The 16,154-nt window shown below is 50.0% G+C and overlaps 1 protein-coding gene across 1 annotated transcript; it reads left to right on the top strand.

The window, feature by feature from the left end:
- Positions 1-14,628: 14,628 nt before the first annotated feature.
- PHLDA2 (pleckstrin homology like domain family A member 2) lies at positions 14,629-16,090 on the top strand. Its single transcript, XM_082057388.1, has 2 exons — positions 14,629-15,145; positions 15,665-16,090. Exon 1 carries the CDS (start codon positions 14,712-14,714, stop codon positions 15,108-15,110), a length of 399 nt encoding a protein of 132 aa, XP_081913514.1. The 5' UTR covers positions 14,629-14,711; the 3' UTR covers positions 15,111-15,145; positions 15,665-16,090.
- Positions 16,091-16,154: the final 64 nt, after the last annotated feature.

The following is a 16,154-nucleotide window of genomic DNA, read 5'->3' as shown; positions in this document are numbered from 1 at the left end:
CCAGCTTAACAAAGGGGCTGGAGAGAAGGGAAATGATACAGAAAGGAATTTAGTCATTATGCAATGTCGCCCAAGGTGGAAGAAAAAAAAAATCAAAACCATAAAATAATAATTTGCACCTGCTTGGGGTAGAAACCAAACAGCATAGGATGATACTGGAAAAGAAGGACTATTGGTCTGTGACTGATGCAAATCTTTGCACCATGCAAATATTTCTTGTGAGCTGATAGCAAATTCACTCTGGCAGTTATTGAGACCAAATTCACCCACCTTTTAGGAGCAAAGGAGGAACTTTCCTCAGTGTTTTAGCATGAACACCTATTTGACCAAAGTTGTCATGTCACACGAGGAGTTTGGGATATTTTTTTTCCTTCTTTTATGTTATTTTTTATTTCACCCAATTATCTAGTTTTCCTTCTTTCTTTTCATGCTTCTGACTTAGGGCACATTTAAAACTCTTTTATTCGCCTCATCAGAAATAGCTTGAGAGAACGGGGGTTGGGTGCAAAATTAGTATCAGAGCCACTACCAAAGCAAACTCCTCAAGTTGACAATGGGATATAACTTGTTAGGGGAGTTAAAGCACTTGCTGTAAAGATCACGTAGCGCTCCTGCACACAAGTGAATAGTTCAAGGCGTTTTGATGCAGAGAAAAAACAATTAAGATATAACTGCTGCTGACATTCCCCTAAGCCATTTAATCTCTTGCCGCTTCAAAAAAGCAGGGAAAAACAAATTATGTACTTTCAATCTGACATTTATATGGGATGAATTGTTGCTTAGCCTATGAAAAGATCAAAAAGGAGATGTTTGAAGACAGATTGCCTACAAAGAGCACTGGACTGTTATTATACCAAAAAAAGGAGGTTAATAAGCAGGGTTCAGGTCAAAACAGACAAGTGCATTGTGTGCATCAAAGTGTTCACAAGAGCTGCTTGCTCAGGTGTTTCAAAGGCAGGCACCAAGAGGGTAAATCACTGAGCCGGCATCTTGAGCAGCAGCGCTGCAGCACCGCACATGTATTTGGCTCTGCACTTGTAGGCTTGGCAGAGCTTCTGTGACTGGAAACTCCTGCGGTCACTTGTGTTGGGATCTCCCGGCCAAGGAGAAGAGGGCTAGTGCCCTCACTCCCACTGCCCCAGCTTCATCTTGCACCTTAGGGGGACCAGGAGTTTCAGTTCCTTTAACCCCAGTGAGGCTGAAGAGGCTGCAAATACCCTATTTAGTCTGGGACGGTAACTCCTGTGAACTCCTTACTGTTATGGCTGGGGACAGCAAACGAAGAGCCCTCTGAACACACATCCCCACCTGGCAGGGTGAAGCCACTGCGGTTCCTAAAACCGAGCAGGGGTGGGGACCACCCGTGTGGGTGTTCCTGACCCCAGCGAAGAGCCGCCAGCAGCTTTGAAGAATCCCTGAAAGATGGAGACGAAAAGGCAGAGCTGCAGAGCTGTAGGCATGAGCCCAGTGAGCCCCCAGCATGGGGGGCTCCTTGGCCAGCCATGGAGGAGTCTTTGTCTCCATCCCTCATCCTCCCGAGCATCCATCCTCTGCACTTGGCCCCGTCTTCAGGCGCAGGGTGGGAGGAGGAGGAGGAGGAGGAGGAGGAGGAGGCGGAAGAGGAGGAAGAGAAGGCAGTCTGGCCTCCCTTTCCCACTGTGGCACGCCGCAGCCTCTCCCAGCAGCTGGCCCGACCAGTACGCGGGGTTTGCTGGGTGCAAGGAATGCACCAGCGCTGTTTCACCTGGGGTCCGATTTCAAAGCCAACCCTGATTAAGACGTTGGGTGAAGGCAAAGCAAACAGATACCATAATTGCGGTGTGTGCTTTCTCATCTCCGCGGCGAGTTGCAAAATGTGCTGCCTCCTCCCTCATCAGCCGGGCTTTAATTGGCTTTAATGAAGAGGCAATTACACTATTTCAATTTTTAATTAAAAGGGGTGGCAGCGCAGGGGAGGGGAGGACTGGCCCCCTTTGAGTGTGTTGGTGGCACCATGGGAGATCTCTGGGCATGGTGTGCAGTAGGGTTCGGGGGGCTCCCCCGTGGAACCCCGGGTGGACAGGGCTTTGTGGGGGGCTCTGGCGTGACTGGTGCAAGCAGATCGAAGTTGGCTGCCTCCTGGCCATGCTTCTGGCACTTTCAGATCCTGCCCCAGCAGCCCTGGGCAAACTGCAATCAGGTTTTTGGTGTCGGAGCCAGCACATCAAAGGGACAGCGAACAGCTTACAAAAACCCCAACCCCAAAAAACCCTCCAAAGCCAAACCAAGCCCTCCCCCCACACTGCACCAGCAGAAATGCCTTCTGCATAAAATGCTGGGTGGTTGTCGGCAGGGGGAGGAGCTGCTGGGATGGGATGGGTGTCTGAAAGCAAAAGCAGAGCCACAGTTAGGAGCTCACCATTTTATATATATATATATATATATATATATATATATATATGTATATATTTTAGATTTTATTTTATGCCTGCAGGAGGCAGCTCTACTCTGATAGAGACACCCTCCCATGACCCTGCACAGTGAGCACCAAGGTGGGACTAACCCCCGCAGCTCATGTGTGCAATTTTCCTGTAGGCATCACCTTGTATGTCTCTCCTAGTGCGTGATTAGGAAGGGATAAATAGAGGCATGTAGTAAAATCTCCATTGGGAAACAGTGATAATTGCAGGGACCAAACTGCCAGCTTAGTCCCACATTGCTTCTGCGTTTTATTGCTCTCTCTGGCAGCCAGGAGGCCAGAGCTTTGGCCTTGACTCGGTCCCGTGAGCTGGGATATCCTCCCTCCTCCTATTTCAATGAGACGTAATCACTTTGCAACTTCCTTCTACCAGAGATAAAAAAATAATTAAGAAAAAAACCCAGCGGCTTTGTGGCTGCACTGTGCCCTCGGTGTTCCTCCAACCCTCGCTGGTGCTGCTGGGCTTGTCCTCGGCTGGCAGGGGGCCCTGGGACCATCGAGCTGCCTGCTGTGGCAACTCAACTTGGTGGCCAACACGTCGCTGCCTGCAGAGGACCAGCTTCGGGCAAGAAGGGAGCTGGTGCTGCCACCCAGCCAGAGCCACTCACAGAAGTGTGGCTGCAGGGTGGGGAAGGGACAAAAAATGGAAAGAAAAAAAAAAGGGAAAGCGAAAGGAGGAAAAGTCCAAGGTCTTTCTGTGCAATGATTGATTCACCTGCTTGGCAAATATAGCCGGGGCTGTATGGCAGGCTGCTGCGTGGGCAGGCTGAGTCACCCCACTGCTGCCAACCAGCCGCCCCAGCCCTGTGTCAGATGGGGGAACAAGGTTGCCTTCAACCAAAGAGAAGTGAAACCTGCTTATTTAAACACCCGGGTGGGAGCAACATGCAAGAGCTGGGCTGGGTCCAGCAGTACAGCCAGCAGCCTCCTCTCTTTGAAGATCGGGACCGAGATCCTGCTCCAGGCTCCCCGCCAGCCCCCATGAACACAAACCTCCTCCCTGCCTTCCCCTCCCTTTGCCCTGGGGTCCCAGATGCTCAAAAAAAGCTCATTGGCCTTGATGCCTGTAGCAATCTGTAATCACAGCCTGATTTTTCAGAGGGGTCTTTTTTGCCATGACCAACAACCTATTGATCTCTCAGAGAAGTGCAGTCCTGCTCCCACAGGGACGACTGCATCAACATCCCAGTGCCCAACTTTCTCACAAACTTAAGGCCTTTTCTCCCTTCTTCCCTCATTGCTGTCGGCTGAGAAATCACTTATGATTCAAGATGACTTGCGGCAACTTCTTGTGAGGGATGGAAAGCAAACCACCCTTCTGCAATTCAGGCTAGGGAGCAAGGTGCTGTGTGTCAGCGATGCTGAGCAGCCACCCTTCCCTCAGGGTAGCCCCATCCTCATCCTCATCCTCATCCTCATCCTCATCCTCATCCTCATCCTCATCCTCATCCATGCATGGCCATCACCTGTGGTCAGCATGCTGGTGTAGCCATGGGTAGACAAGGGGATCTCAGGCTCCCTTGGGGACCCCATGTGCACCGTGCTGATCTCTGCACATATGCAATGTGTACATACACATAAACAAATAGCCTTAGGGAGAAGACAAGGCTGTAAGAACCTGGAGGAAATATAAATCTCCCTCTCTTCCCCCCATCATGGGCCAGTAGCTCACTGGGAAGATGCCACTGCTGGGAGGGTGTTTCTCCTCCATGGCAACACACCACCTCACACCTCCTGGGGGCCAAGGTGCTCCCAAGCATCCTACCTCCAACCTCAGGCCCTACATTCCCTCCACTGAGAAACACCCAAAGTTTCCAGTGCCACAAAACTAGGCAGCATGTCTGGGTGTCCCCATTCCTGAAGTGACAGGAGTGTGGGGATGAGCTGCTCCACATCACTGGGACACCCAAACATGCCTTTCATGGTTTGGGAACGATGTGACGATTTTGGCCACCCAAGACCTTGGTCACTTGGTGATGGCATAAATAAGAGAGGATTTTTATTTTTAATGAATAATCATGCCAATACAATCACCACTGAGTTCTGAGCAGTGCTCCCTGGCACTACCATTATATCCTTGCGTTACACCATGAGAGGAGCAGCAGAAGCAGCGAGAGAAGCACCACAGGGTGACAAGTGATTGAATGGCCGTGGCTAAAGGGGATTTCTGGGTGCACGTGTGGCTGTGCTTCTCCTGCCCCTGGTCAACACTTAGGAGCCTTTCCGTGGAGCAGGCAACCAGCCATTGACACGCAAGTGAAGCAGAAGCAGCCGTGAGTCACCAAAGATAAAGGTCTAGCTCCTCTTATCAGCCACAAGCTGTGCAAGCAGGTGAGGCTGGGCTGGGTGTGCTGCAAAGAAATGTGCTCAGAGGGCAGCCAGAGCCAAAAGTCCCATTGCCAGGGAGGGGTCTACCTGGGGAACCAACCCAAGCGACGCCAGGGGCGGCCGCCCAGCTTTCTTCTTCCATCACCTGTTTCCCAGTAACTTCCAATAAGGATGGTGTTTGGTGGTGCTGTGAGCCACGCAGCACCAATAAGGTGGTTAAATAAGCCGTGGGTGGTGAAGCAACTGCACAGCTCCACACGAGGCGCTTGGCTGTTGTCACGCATTGCTGGAGTGGCTGAAGATAAAGCCCCATCTGGAAGGGAAGGCCAATATTAGGGAATGAGTGATCCTGGCAACGGCCAGGCAAACAATGGGCACTGCCACATCCCTCCTCCATGGCTGGAGGAGGAGAAGGAAGAAAGGAGATGGACTCCCTGAAATTCAACATTTCTCCTCCTGCTCTCACATAGCTTCTCACTTCAGGGTCTCATAAGAAAAGCTAAGGATGGAAATATGCCTGTGTAAGCCCAAAGAGGCTTTTAGAAAGACCTTGGCAATGAAACAAGGCCGGCAGTGTCCACATCAGAAACTCCAGCCTTGTCTGCCACTATTTTGGGCAAATGTGTGATTTGCTATTTCTGGTCACTGGTTTGTTTCTGCAAAGCACCCGTGTTCATGGACACGCATCTCCCTTCTGGAGCTGCCCTGCCTGTGCCCACCCCGGGCACTTGCAGCCCACTGCAGCCTCTGCCTCAGCCCCGGATCCCGCGGTTCTGGCCCAGGGTTTCCAATTACAGGGAATGCGTCCGGCTCCAATTATGGGAAATGTCTCCGGATCCATGACTTTGACTCCTGCTCCAGTAAAGCTGGAAGAATGACTCAGTCATCCCAGCTGCCTGCCAAGGCATTTAACTCATTTTGCTCCTTTTGGAGGTTATTTCACTGCTTTGAAGGCTGGCCAGCCAGCAGGACTAAATATATTGAGGAAACAAGGAATTTGAAGCGTTTTATCCCTGCTGTAGCAACCTCTGTGCTTACGACACCTCCAGAAAAGCTCAGATAAACCTATTCTGGGGTGGTAAATGCCAGTCAGTGCTACCTGTCTTTGCTCGCAGAAGGCAACCTTCTTCTGAAGGACACTACTAATTTGGGATTAATAGCTAAGATTTTCTGACATTTGGTGCAGTGAGCACTCAGAGATTACACCACATTCAGGGGGATTCTGTGTTTTAAGCTATCACACAGCATTAGGAGGGTTTCTGTGTTTTCAGCTCAATTAAAATAACTTTTCCCTCCACAGCTGTACCAAGCACTGGACTGGAGTCTGACTGAGCTGACGGAGGGCACACGAAGGGGACAGTGTGGGCTCCAGGCTGCCGAGAACACCAGACCCCGAAATCTAGTGGGGCACCCTTGGCCAGGGGATACACCTCTGTGCCCCCAGTATCCTGTGTGTGCCCTGGCTGCTTCCCCCACATCGCACAGGGACTTCAACCCAAGTGCTGACTGCCCTGGCTCCAGGGAAATTTATTTTTGGCTTGTCCCAGGAAAGCAGACCCTGGCCAAGGTTACATGCCAAACACCCTCATTTCCTCCCCTTAACTGCCTCCCTGCTTTATCACAAACTTTGTTGCTTCATCTTTTTTTCCACTCATAAAGGCTGCAGTCACCAGTGCCTCCAGCACCACCAGCACAGGCTGCCGCTGGGCCACTGGGCCACCGGGCCACCAGACTGCTGGGCCACAAGGCTCATACCTGCCTCTAAAAGTGCTGGCTTCAGCTTTCTGCACAAAACATGCAGAGGTTTCTGCAAACCTGGTTCTCCCTTCCACCAAATAGTGGTTTCTTTAACATAGTGGGAAAAAAAAATCAAATCCCCAGGTTTTTATAATTTAGGATTTCCCTTTCCCATCTCCTGGTTCAGACGAGCGTCTTGGGGACCATCAGGAGGAGAAAAACAGTGACACTGATGCTCGCTGCTTTCCCCAGCCCCAGCCCTCAGCCCAGTCCAAGTGACAGCAGGACAGCTGCCCCCTCACAGGACCCAAGGCTGGGACATGCCCTCAGCTACTTATTGCAAATATTTGCCGAGGTGGGGCCAGGTGTTCGAACATGAGGTAGGCTGAGTAACCGGCAGGAAAAAAGAAAGTTTGGCTTTGCATTTTAGCCCCATCAACAAACATTAGCTTGGGCACCACGGAGCAAGCGGTCTGCCATTAATCCCTGCCATACGACCCAAAAGGCAAAGGGCAGGTACAAATTTAGTGGCACCTGGAGTTTATACACACCAAATTCTATGGCTCAGGGCTGTTGAACTCACCCCATACTCTTTTATTTGTTTGTTGGAGTGAGGAAATAAATCAGTGACAGGTTAGATTTGGGAAAGTCAGTCATAACAGGAAAAATGCACATTGCTGATTCCCCTTCTCTTTTTCATCCCGTAGTTTTAGGATTTCTTTTTCCCTCCCATGTTTTTTGGATTTCATTGAAGCACTTGAAGCTGATGAATGGAGAGAAGTGTTTTTTTTTAAAAAAAAATCCACTGTATCAGACACCTGTTTTGCTCCAGCAAGGAAATGTGGCATCCCCAGCTCCCACTGGCTGCGCTGGTGGAGAGCTGGCTGTGGGTGCGGGTTTCGGGGGGAGCAGCAGGGTAACAGTAGCAGGTGAAGGTCACAGCAGTGGAACCATTGGCAAGGAGGCGGAAAGCCTTGGGAGAGGACAGCTAGTGCCAAAAACTGCTTCCCTTCATGCCGGCCACAACACAGTGTCCCGGCTTCATAAAGAAAATTCGGTGTCCAAAGGGCAATGTGAAACGTGACATCAGCACTACTACCGGTCCTCCCATGCACACCGGCTGCCCAGGAGGGAAAGGATGCTCTTCCCTCTCCAGCTGCTCCCCACAGTCTGGCCCTGGCCACTACAGGGGATGATGCACTGGAGGGTTTTGTTTGTGATAGCTCTCCAGCCTGCCTGGAGACAGGAAACATCTCAAATCTGGACAGTACCATGATGTCATCTTCTCCCTCAGCTCCCTCAAGTTTGCTGATGTTGTGGTTAGGTGGTCCTGCAATGGCTTTCAGTGTTTACTCCTAACATTTACACACTGTTAGTTCAAAAGAAAAACGGAGAAAAGCAGAAAGCAGGGCCAGGAGGATGTGTCAAGCAGGGACCTCAATCATCTGCTAGTGGGACAGCCAGGCTGGGACGCTGGGACACACGCCACACTGACGCCAGACAGCGCAGACCAGCGATGCGCTCGGACGTGACACAGGACATCCTGCTTGTGTGCGCTTGTCAGCGCTGGACCTGCCGGAGTCTCCACACCTACATAAAAATGGGAAAAGATGATTAACAGCCACTTCACAGACCTCTGCAGATTTCAAAAGGACAGGTTATCTGGAGTGGTGACCTTCAGCTCAGTGAGTGGTGTCAGCATGCTACTACAAGGCTGGCCCTTCATAATCTCTGGTGAATGTTACTGCTGTAGCACACCAGGGTAATAAAAGGCTGTCCAGTAGCAGACAAGCAATGTCAGGCTGAATGGTATGAGCTGTAATCACCAGAGACTTCATATGCAAAGAGCACATCAGCGTCAGTCAAGGCCAAGGTCTCAGACATTTATTACTACTACTGCAAAATAAAGATATCCCAAGTATTTAGCTTTCACAGACTTGGTTTGGGAAATTGAATGCTTTGGAGGGAGGATTTCCTATCATTTTAAAATCATGAACTATAGCCTAAACCATCTCCAGAGCTCATTAGACATGAGAAAATGTCCATGGCATTCAAAGGGGCCAGTAAATAACCACATAGTTCAGGGCAGCACTTGACAAGCCGCTGGTCTTGGCAGAAGTCTTTATTAAAGGGGAAGTACTGAGTCACCACGGGTCCCTCGGCAGCCACGCAATGGGGCTCTTTCTTTCCTGCTGGTATAAGTCTCAAGGTATTAGTGGATCCCCCTGTGATGACCAGCAACCTGCTTCATGAAGATGGTCATGAGAACAGGCTAAATCCACGGCTGCCACTGTTTAGACAGCCCTGTACCAAAACCAGCCTGTTGGATCAACAGTTCCCTTGTGCAGGTGCCTCTGAGCAGGAAAGCAAGCTGTGCCCAACCACGCACGGGCCTTGCAGCAACTTTCCATCTATCACCATTCTGCCATAAACCAAGAAAATCAAAGATTCATGTATTAGATGTATTAGGTGGAGGACCACAGCGGTGAACTGCATCATGAACAATGGTTTGAGAGACAGGAAGATTGAATAACACCAGGCTTTTTTTTTTTTTTCTTTTTCTTTTTTTTTTTTTTTTTTTTTCTTTTGTAACCAAACTACATACCTACCCGATGTCCAGGACCAGGGAACACACTACACATACAGCCATGCCCAGGCTGCTGGGGAAAGATAAAGCAAAACCCACCCCCCCCCCACACACACACCCTCCCCCACTCAGTTTTTAATCTCAGTCTCAAAGTTCAGTGCTTGAAGTCCTCCTAAGCAGGTTTGAGTTGGCACATACCTACCCTTATTTGACTGTCTGCACAACCAATGTCTGGATTACTGGAAATGACATCTTTTTTTCCCAGCCCCTCACGCCTGCTCCATGACTCCAAGCAGCAGTTTACAACATGTAATGGTAACACACTGAGTCAGTATGATGAGGCATTTCAAGCTGCTTAGGGAAAAAAAGAGTCTTAGTCAGATAAATATTAGTAAATTGAGTAAGCGGGGCTACGTGATATTGCTGATTAATGTACGACTTGCGTACAGCTCAAAAAAAATTCTCACAGATTGAGCAAAGATGCTTCCGCTGCTGCCCTTGTTTAAATTAACCCCAAAGCTCCAGCCTTGCTGTGTTTCATTTGCTGTAATCATTAAACAACCAGCACTGGTGGCCTTTATCCCTCTGGCTGAGACCTTTCTAAGTGAGCTGCCCCTAAGATAAGAACTTCTTCACCTGAACTTGGCCATCTTAGAGTGAAGTACCTGACCTCCCTCTGTGCTCATGGAAAGACCTGAACATCCCTCACAGGGTCTCTCTGTCTCGAACACCTGCCCCTGATGGGTTCCATGTCACCCCAGGATGTCCTGCTTGCAGAGGGACATGCACCTACCACCTGACCTGTGGGGTTCGGGGGGACCCAACGGTGCCAGTTAGAGCACTTGTGAAGGAAAAGAATAATAAGAAATTATAACTAAAAACCTCTCAGACATATTCTGGAATAGTCTAATAATAAAACCCCCATACATTTTAAGGAATATGGAAATGTGAAAAAATAATTTAAAAAAAAATGAAAAGTGTGGAAAAAACTCTCTTCCTCACAACTGTTCTGCTATAGCAACCCACACCCTTTGCTTATGGTTATTTAGTGTTTTTTTGAATACAAGTTTCCTAGGAGACCTGGTGGTCACTATACTGAATTGTAGCTACTCGTCCTGTGGATATAGCTACGCTCTACTAGAAACTTGGAGGGTAACAATTTACAATGCAAGAGCATATGTTTCTGTGTTACTAATTGACTTCAGCTGGCAGGATTACAATGCCAGTTCCATAAACCAGTTTTTTTTTTTCTTCCAGATGTCATGTTTAAACCGAAGGAAATCATTATAATAAAACAAGTTATACAGCCTTGAGTCTCTGCTTTACTGCTGAGATGCCAGCGTAATGGCAGAGAAATCAGGGGTCCTTCTCCAGGGACAGACGCCTTGGAGAGGAGATGCTCTTCTCCAGGATTACAGAGTGACAACAGGAATAAAAACAGCAGCGGGAATGCTGGTGTCCCGCAATGGCTGATAGCTGCAGTGGGAGCTCCCGCATCTCTTGGGAGGGAGATGCAATGCCAGGGCCAGCCAGAGACCTTGGCAGGCTAAATGCTTTGCTAAATCCTGCAGGAAATCTAGCAGGTCCTCCCAATGGGTGTGTGGGGAGAGCTGCAGCGGACATAAATCACCAAAACCCAATTTTTTTGCATTTTGCCTCTGTGTGAGCTCTGCCCATGCTCAGCCTCGACCTCAGATGGTGGGCTGCTCCTGGCAGCGTCTGTGTGGCTGCTGTGCTGTGTTACCATGACTCAAGTAACTAAGGCAACCCGATGTTGCCAGCAGCAGGATACATGATGTCTCAGACTCTGAAATGATGATCAAATCCCTTCTCTGGAAGAAACACTCACTTAAGGAACATGTGCTGTGGCAGAGCCAGTGACCTAACCTGCAAAAGCTGGCATCACCAGACCATCCATTGAGGTGGAGTGTGGCCACCCCATCCCACACCCATAAAAGAAAAAAAATAAAATCCCTGTATGCAACGCACACGTGTACAGGCATCCCTCTGCAGTGACCCAAAGCTATTCCCTTTACCTGGGAGAGGGCTGAAGCTCCTGTTTTGTGCCAAATTGCCACGTAGGCTTTAAAAAAATGTTTTACTAGAACAGAAATTGCTTTGGGGTGAAGCAAAGGGTGGTACCAGCATCCCTGGTGAGTGTGGGAAGAAGACGATGGCCACATAGGACCGATGCACCAGTGAATGAATTTCAGCGCATTTCCCAATTCCTCCCCCTGGCGAACACTCCCCACTGTGTTCTTTTCTCCTGCTTTCTAAGAAGAGAGACAGATTCTTAAATTATCAAGTTCCTGTAGATTTCTTGATTTTGGGGGGTGACGAAGGGCTGGTGCCTGATGACCTTTTCTAATGGCGCACAAGGCACTTGTATTTGGGACATCACACACTGCCATAGCACATGCATGGTGACATGGTGTGTTGCAAGAAAAAAACCTCTTCTCTTGCTCTCACTGGTAACATAACTAAAGCAAACTAAACTAAACCCGAACTAAAGGTAGTGGCAGGTTTCTCCAGCTTGGAAAGAGATAGCAGCAGTCACATGGACTGCAATCACCCAGAGCTCCTATTAGCTAAAGCTGTGCCATGGCCCTTAATTATCAAAGCCACCCACTACCTACACGTACTCAGACTTCCCTGTGACACTCATCTTCCCATGCTTGTCCCAAGCTTTGGTGCCAGGGTATGGTGCAGGGCTGCATCACAGCTCTTACCCCTCTCCCCAAATGCACTGGAGGTGAAATTAGCCATCTGCTGTCAGCTCCTCACCTAAGTTGTTAACCCTTTTAATTTAAAAAATAAGGCAATGTACATAGATTTTCTTTTTTCCAAGCAAAGCTGGTGGTATATACTTGTAACAGTAGTGACCAGCTGCCACGCATGCCCTAGGATCAGGGCTATGCTACTTGCTTATAAGCAATTGCCGTGTGTTTCTCAGGTCACATTGCTCTGAGCTCCTTGAAGCTCTCCATTCTTTTCTGAGATGTGTCCTTGTGGGATACTGCCCATGTTTCAACTTGGCTGCCCAAATTGGATTCAGTTAGAGTCACCTTTGCTTTCTGCCTCAGTAGAGGTAAAGAGTCTTTAAAACCATGGTCACAATGCCAGCGACCTAAAATTATGGTATTTTCATGCACTGGACCTTCCTTTGATGTGGTTATCCACTCAACAAGCCCATGCTCTGTGAAAAAGTGGAACCTTCCTACACTGGAAACTGGGGTCCCAGTTCTATAAAAACCTACCTTTTTCTGCACTGTGAGCAATTTTTTCACATTTTTTTCCTAATAATCTTTAATTTTTCTAGTGGTTTTCTAACTGGGCCATTGCTAAGACAAGCTGACTGCAATGACAGCTGGGGGAGGCTTTGAATTTTTCAAAATGATGGATAAATGCATAAGAAAAATCACTTAGATGAAAGCAAAAGTGGAAAGACAGAGACTAAAGCGGGCTGCTGACCCTGCATATGCAGATGTGAGTTTCATTTAAAAGGAAATTCTTTTTTCTTTTCTTTTTTTTAATTTTTACTGGACCTTTTGAAGCAAGGTGTGCACAAACATGCCATGTCCTGCAGCCTTTCCACACCAGGAGCCTTCCTCCAGATGTTCCTTCTGTGCTCCTGACTTGCTGCCTTGTTTTTTTGCTCTTTTTGAAGTGGTGTCCCATTTCCTGTGTACAAAGATCATTCCCCATTGTATTTTGGAGCCCAATTAAAAATATCATTATTTCTGCTTAAAATCCAGCTCTGGTCCTGGACGGATTCAGCTCCTTTATTCTCCTGGAGCCTTCTGGACAGGAACTTGCTGTTTTACAGAGCAGATGAACATTTGTCCAGAAAATGTAGCTGTGCAGCCTGACAGTTAGTCGATCAGAACAAACTGTATCACACTGAAAAGTGAACTATAGTGTTGGCTTTCAGGGAAAAGACCACAGCTTTTCCGGCTAGGACACAGCCATGCTTATGGTCTACAGCCACTCCCCCACTCCATGAGCAGTGATGGCCAGCGTGGTCTTCCCAGAGTGGTCACTAGCCCATCCCACCCTGAGAAGCTCAGCCAAACTGTTCCCAGCTCATTCATCATCCTTAAGAGCATCACAGAGCTCCCCACCTTTATTCTGGCCCTCCCCACAGATATGCATGCTGCTGTGAATTATCAAAGCACAGCCGTATACTCCAGCCAATGTGTGATTTGCAGCGGAAATGGGTTTGGCTGTAGCTCTAATTTGTTCCCAGGAACGGGCTTCTGACCCTGCAGAAGTCCCCGGGAACACTGCCAAGATCTTCAAAGGGGCCAGGCCTCGCTTTGTAAACTCACCTCTGGGGTTTGGCTTGCACCTGTAAGAGGTGTTGGTCATTCAAGAAAAATGATGGAGGGGAAGAGGGCTCAAAGTCCAAAGGGTGATGCTGCACAAAGGACGTAGCTGAGCAAATACTGCTTTGGAAACAGTGTGAGTAAGTTCATTAAGTGCAGCCCTGCCCTCGGCTGCAGCATCAAGGTAATGGTTGGGAAGCTGGATCAGCCTTGTGTCAACTGTCGTAAAACAGCGACAAAATGAATACTGTACAAGAGGAAAGGATGGTAGTCTTGCATGCGCTTCTTAAATACCACCTCCAACTGCCACCGCCTTTACTGGTTTCCCCGTGGTGCTGGGCACTCTGATGCCTTCCCTGGGAGGAGGCAGTGGGCTGGGGCAAAGAAAAGGGGTTATATCTTGTGGTTGCAGGTGACAGCAAAAAAGATAAGGGGGAGCAGTGTTAATGCAAAACTGGAGAGGTGGGGTGCCCTGAGGAAAGGATGCAGGCTGATGGTGACGGTGCAGAGCCGACTGGATATGGGAGCCTCAAATGGGGCTGGTGGGATTAGCCAGGTCCTGCCTAAGCCTCTTGGGGCAACCAGGGGCGAAGGCCCAAACCAAACACCATGAGGTGCCTGTGGAAGAGGCCAGTGGCCTGCCACAGGTGGGGCTCAGGACCTTCTGTGCCAGGTGGAGGTGATGCCAGGACAGACCCAATGTGGCAGAGATGCCGAGGCCTAGGACCTCAGTGATGTGGTTTTGGGAACATTCTTTAACCCAGAGCAGACCTGAGGTGTGGCAGAGATTGCTCAGAGGGGCATGGCAGCCCCATCCTCACTGAGGGCGGCTATCTCTGCTAGGCAGAGGAAACACAAGTGGAGGGCCCAGAACTGGGGACCCCTCACGGGGTGGCTGCTCTCCCCTTGCCCATGGCAGCAGCTGAGAGGGGGGCCCTCGGGGAGGCATCCACCTCCCCACACCCAGCCCGCCCGCCGACACGGGACAGCATCCAGCACCCTCCCGTTTGCTCCCGAAGGACCAACCCTACGCTGACCCCCGCTCCCCACAGCCCAGCGCCGACGGGCGGGGAGCGGGGCCCGAGGGGGCGGGCGGGAGGCGGGGCAGGGAGGGGGCGGCGGGCCGGGCTCCCCGGGGGAGGCACCGGAAGGCGCCCGGCGCTGATTCATTGCAATAAATTGTTCCCGTCGCGGTGAGGTTCAGTCATTGCCGCTGAAGCCGGGGCTGCAGCTGGATCGACTGCGGAGCCGCCGCTGTAGCCGCCAAGCAGGGAGGATGAAGATGCAAGCCGAGGTGATTCGCGAGGGCGAGCTGGAGAAGCGGAGTGACAGCCTGTTCCAGCTGTGGAAGAAAAAGCTGGTGGTGCTGACCAAGGACAGCCTCAGCCTCTTCCCCGACGGGCACAAGCGGGCCAAGGGCAAGGAGCTGGGCTTCGGCTCCATCCTCAAGGTGGACTGCGTGGAGCGCACGGGCAAGTACATCTACTTCACCATCGTCACCAAGGACCGCAAGGAGATTGACTTTCGGTGCCCGGACCAGAGCTGCTGGAACGCCTCCATCACCATGGCCCTCATCGACTTCCAGAACAAGCGGGCCATCCAGGACTTCAAGAGCCGCCAGGAGATGGAGCAGGCGGCGGGCACCCAGGAGCGGCGGCTGGCCCGGGCGCCCTGAGCCACCGCCGTTCGCCCCGGCCGGCACGGCCCCAGGTGAGCCCCTCCACGGCCCCTAACCCGCTCCTGCTTGAACTTTTTATTTTTACAATATTTTTATTATTTGTCCCCACGCCTGCTTTGGGAAATCAGAGGGGGACGGGCGGCAACCCACCCCCTGCATTGCTCACCCCCTGTTTTTCACCGGAGGGACTCCCGGCCTCCCGGTCCGCTGGGGTGCCCGGCCGCAGCCCGGGACCGGGGCCCGCTGCCTGGCCGCTTCAGCCCACGAGTTTCAGGGCTCGCTTCGTCTTTGCTGCTGTGGCGCTGGGAATTCTGGTGGGAGCCGGCCTCATGCGGGGCGCTGGGAATTGCGGCTATTAGGTGGGGAAATAAGAAGTGGCACCTGGCAGCGCTTTCCTTACAGAATTCGCTAAAACTACAGTATCTGCTAATATATGTGCTGAACGCTTACTGTCTCTTTAAAGTCACCTTTTTTTTTTTCATTTTCTTTTTTTTTTTCCTGCCCCACTATCCTGTTCATTTAACTAACCTGCATTCTCTTGCTGCCTTTAGAGCTTACCACTGGATGGTAAACCAGATCAAGTGTCTTGGACTGAAATGGGACAGGGTACCAATGAAGGAAAGCGAAGAAGAGAGCTGGAAACAGCTTGGTTTTCTCCAAGGCCATTGAGGCTGCTGAGCAAAGAGCCCTGAGCTTTGCCTGAGATGCATTTAAAGAAAAACCAAAGACTTTCATAAAGGACTTCTAGTGAGGCGTCCACGTGTTTTGAGTGGCACAGCTTTGCGAACTATTATCTTCTATTTATGAGACGCAAGGAAGATTCAACACTTACTGGTGGTGTTAAACACAATTTAAATTATTTGTAGTATCTATATTTGTATTTATTTTGATGTCTTTCAGCAGTTACTTGTCTTAATATTGCTTTTGCATTAATATGTCCATTCCAAATAAATTACTTGAAATGTTCACTTTTTATACTCTGGGCTGCAGTAACTTTTGTTGGTGCATGTTTGTGGAGTGGGTAGTGGTGTAGTAGCTTAA

Source organism: Streptopelia decaocto (genome assembly GCF_964273445.1).
Source record: "Streptopelia decaocto genome assembly, chromosome: 7".
NCBI lineage: Eukaryota > Metazoa > Chordata > Aves > Columbiformes > Columbidae > Streptopelia > Streptopelia decaocto.
This window is presented reverse-complemented; position numbering and strand designations above follow the sequence as displayed.

What these genes read in the sequence shown, in the direction of transcription:
- PHLDA2 (XM_082057388.1), top strand. Translation starts at nt 14,712, where the DNA reads ATGAAGATGCAAGCCGAGGTGATTCGCGAGGGCGAGCTGGAGAAGCGG.